Source organism: Monopterus albus, unplaced genomic scaffold (assembly GCF_001952655.1).
Source record: "Monopterus albus unplaced genomic scaffold, M_albus_1.0 scaffold34.1, whole genome shotgun sequence".
Taxonomy (NCBI): domain Eukaryota; kingdom Metazoa; phylum Chordata; class Actinopteri; order Synbranchiformes; family Synbranchidae; genus Monopterus; species Monopterus albus.
This window is the reverse complement of record NW_018127914.1, coordinates 5,348,186-5,352,120: the sequence shown is the minus strand read 5'-3', so window position 1 is coordinate 5,352,120 and position 3,935 is coordinate 5,348,186. Positions and strand designations below refer to the sequence as shown.

Genomic DNA, 3,935 nt, shown 5'->3' with positions numbered 1-3,935 from the left:
CGGCTGAAATCCTCTCCCTCTGACACTGCCTTACCGCAACTGACAGCTCAACATAAAACAAAATGCCCCCACGTTTGTCCCTTAAAACGCCTTTTCATGCACCTGAAATAAGAACAGTATTATTCTGAGTGTTGGAAATGTTTTGTGACAGTTTAGACACGTAGCTGTTAACTGTATACATTTCGCTGAGAGCCTCAGCGGCGGTGGGTTAATGTTAGCCTACTGCGTTAGTTAGCTTTAGCCGACGTCAACTAGCAACTAACTCGAAACTCGCAGCACAACAACGACATAAATATTTACCTGATCAGTTACTGCGTTCGTCCTCCCGGGTAGGTTAGCGTGACAACCCAGTACCCTTCTTTATCAAACTGACAAGGAGAGGGGGGTGTTCACAACCCCTGCGTCCTCCTGGATATTGGCAAGAAACCGGTCTAAAATCTACACCACCCTCTCTTACTAACGTCAAACTAATACGACTTCCGGAAGGCTCCTTCAAATCAAAAGCATTAACGAACAACGTAGGGCAGGTTCTGCAAGGCAGATGTTTTGGCATTTGTTTTAGAACTGTTTGTTTTTATCGATTTAATTGATTATTCTTGTTCTATACATTGCAATAATCAGTTGTGGAAAGTCCACAGTTCAGTTAGTGGTGTAGGAAGTACTCGGATTGTTTACCTATGTAAAAGTAACAGTACCACAGTGTAAAAATAGAGTTACAAGAAAGGTCATGCATTCAAGACGTTACTGAAGTAAAAGTACAATAGCATTATCATTAAAAATATGATTAAAAGTATTAAAAGTAAATGTGTTAATTATGCAGAATGGAACATTTCACAATAATGTACTTATATAATTGGATTATTATTGATACATTCTTGTGTACATCATTTTATAATTTTGTACATTATAAAATACATCATGTTGATGATTGTTTTCTTGATTAGTTGAATGATCGGTCTTTATAATAGAGAAAATGCCTGGTGCAGTTTCTTAAAGAGTCCAAGGCCTTCAGATAACTTTTGTCCTGCCAACAGTCCAAAATTCACTTATTCACTTTACTGCTGTATATGAAAAAGGAAACCCTCATATGTTTGAGAAGAAACCTGAAAAAGTCATTTTTCCTTAAAAAACTATTAAACCAAATATGTGATTATCAAAGCAGTTGGTAATATTGTTCTGTTATGTGAAATATTGACCAAATACGCAATTTAAGTGCTGCTCACACACCAATAATATAACGTACATAATGTTACATTTTATTAGGTCATTCAACATGGTACATTTACTTTTTTAACATTACATATTGCTGATAAAACCTCTATATTTTTAATAAAGTAAAATTTTGCATTCAGGGAAATCACTTGTAATGAAATATTTTTACACTGGTATTGCTATTTTTATTTAGTAAAATTCTTGCCAATGCTCTACCAACACTGTCGATTTATATACAGACGAGGACGGCTATGTGATTTCCTGTATTATCTTGACTCTCTCCGTCTAACTTGACAAAACTGTCTCTCCCTCTTCCTCCTCAACTGAGGGAAATCCATCAGGAAATACCAATTGTAGAAAACAACGTCACTTCCTATAAACTTTTTTTTTTTTAAATCAATTACTTCCTTCACATTTTAAGATAAAAGCTTGCATTTGCGTGTTATGAGTTTCGATCACGCCATATCCGTGCAGGTACTATACATAGCATTTTACAAAACATGACATGAACTAATAAATGTTTCAGTGAACACTACTGCATTTTTGCGTGGAGATACTCACTCCATACTGTAGATGTCTCTAGAATACACACATTTATTTTACTACAGATCCACACACAAAGCAAAGAAGAAAATAAGCAGGAAGCCGTATACTTCACCAAGAGGAGTTATGTCTGTTTTCTTGGGAGAAGTTAATGGAGCAGCCTGCAGCAAACAAGTGTGACTATTTTAATAATCCCCCCTAAATCCTTGCTTCAAGATAAATTGTTTTGGTTGGAAGTGTCAAAGTTTTGCATATGTGCTCTCTTGTTAAACAGAAGTAGGAACATAAACAGTCAAAACAAATATAAATCAGGCTTGGATCATCATTTGTTACATTAAATTAGGATGGAGAAGGTGATCAACTGTTTCAAAAAAAGGCCAGATGCTGTGGCCAGGCTGATCTGCTTCCCCTGGGCTGGTGGAGGGTCCGTGCACTATGCTCGCTGGGGAAACGTCCTCAGCTCTGCAGAAGGTAATGCACCATGCAGATCGTGTGCTGCACTTTGCTGTTGATCTGTCTGGTTGCTCAGTATTCACTATTTCTCAAGTTTTGAAAAGTTATTCTAATTTTTAATCTAATGTATAAAATGCCCATTAGTCTGCTTAAAAGGAAGGTGAGTGTTAACTAAAAATTATTTTGTCTTTATATCATTAAACAAAAGTGTGGCCATGTTGCTGGGAATGTTTTCTGTCTTTCAGTGTTCGCAGTCAAACTTCCAGGCAGAGAGAGTCGAACCAGAGAGCCCTTCTTTCTGAGCATGCAACAGATTGTGGATGAGGTTGTGGGCGTGTTGTTGCCGTTTCTAAAAGAAAAGCCATTTGCTCTCTTTGGCCATAGGTATGATCAAAACTGGGCTTAATAAATGACTCAGAGTCTCTTATAATAACACAGCACCGTTTTCTCTTTGTCTCGTGTTTGTGCTTCCTTTTTTCCATCACCTACATGTTTTATATTAACATCACGGTTACACTGCTCTGACCTGGTTTAGTTTTGGGGCCTTCACGAGCTTCGCTGTTGCACACGCTCTGAAGAAACTTCACAACATTGAACCAGTTCACATATTTCTGTCTGGTGCTTCTGCACCCTATGTAAGTAAACCCACACACAATATCACTTTAAGTACTCTTTCACAGACCTCGTATTTTAACTTTCCAGACTAAATTACAAATGAGTTAAATCTGTCCTGTGGGGCTGCAAACATGTAACTGAAAACTAGAAAGCTGTTAATAATTGTTGTAAATGTTGAAGGTGAAGTCAAATCTACATAGATGTGACCGTGTTTCAACCACAACTGGTCTTGTTCAAGTGACAATGATTGATTCTGATATACAACAACAGAGATGATACAGTATATTATGTTGTTCTGTGTCTTTTAGTCAGAAACACGTATCAATGCACCAAAGCGAAGTGAGTTATCAGACGATGATTTTCTCAAGTGGTTGGTTTCAAATGGAGGAACTCCTCCTGAGCTGCTGGCAAACCCAGAAGTACTGAAACTCTTCCTTCCTGCCCTGAAGGCCGACCTGCACGTTGTGGAGAATTACAGGTGGGCTGACACCTCCATTTTGTTACTTCATTTAACCATTAATTTAAAATGGGTGTTAGTAGTGACTGGAGCTGCTGACTTTCCTGCAGCTGTAACAAGCCAGACTGTCCAATCCTGTCCTGCCCAGTCACATGTTTCGATGGAAAGGACGACATTCCTCACGACATGAAAGGTCAGATATCTGATATCGCACTCACTCCATCCTATGAGAAATAGGGTGGATAAAGGATTCAGGATGCTCACTATGAGAAAACATGAAACATTTGGTCTCTGTAAATTTATATTAGTTGAACAAGTCGGCAGCTTGGTCAGGTGAAGTGCATATGATTTTGTGCCAGAGTTAGTGCACATCACAAATTGCCTCAGAAAAAAGACACATAACCTTCATCTTTATCTTCCTTGTTTTATACTGTAATTAATGCTATTTATATATTTTATCAACAGCTTGGAAAGACATCACATCAGGGGATTTCACCGTCAGGTTGTTCGATGGATCTCATTTTTACCTGAAGGATTCTGGAAATGAAAAAATTTTACTGGACTACATCACAAGGCATCTGGAAACATCAGAAATGGACTATTTATAGTAAAAATATGTACAATTGCTGTACAATATATTGTATCCAATGATTTT

The 3,935-nt window shown here is 37.7% G+C and overlaps 1 protein-coding gene across 3 annotated transcripts; it reads left to right on the top strand.

Moving 5' to 3' along the window:
- Positions 1-1,638: 1,638 nt before the first annotated feature.
- olah (oleoyl-ACP hydrolase) lies at positions 1,639-3,929 on the top strand. 3 transcript variants are annotated; one of them, XM_020597629.1, is made up of 7 exons: positions 1,639-1,929; positions 2,132-2,226; positions 2,454-2,592; positions 2,744-2,843; positions 3,132-3,301; positions 3,391-3,473; positions 3,746-3,929. In XM_020597629.1, the coding sequence occupies exons 1-7, from the start codon at positions 1,907-1,909 to the stop codon at positions 3,886-3,888; spliced, it is 753 nt and encodes a 250-aa protein (XP_020453285.1). In that variant the 5' UTR covers positions 1,639-1,906; the 3' UTR covers positions 3,889-3,929. The 3 variants fall into 3 exon arrangements, with proteins under 3 accessions (XP_020453285.1, XP_020453283.1, XP_020453284.1); XM_020597627.1 differs by having other exon boundaries at positions 2,099-2,226; XM_020597628.1 differs by having other exon boundaries at positions 2,030-2,226.
- The last annotated feature ends 6 nt before the right edge of the window (positions 3,930-3,935 follow it).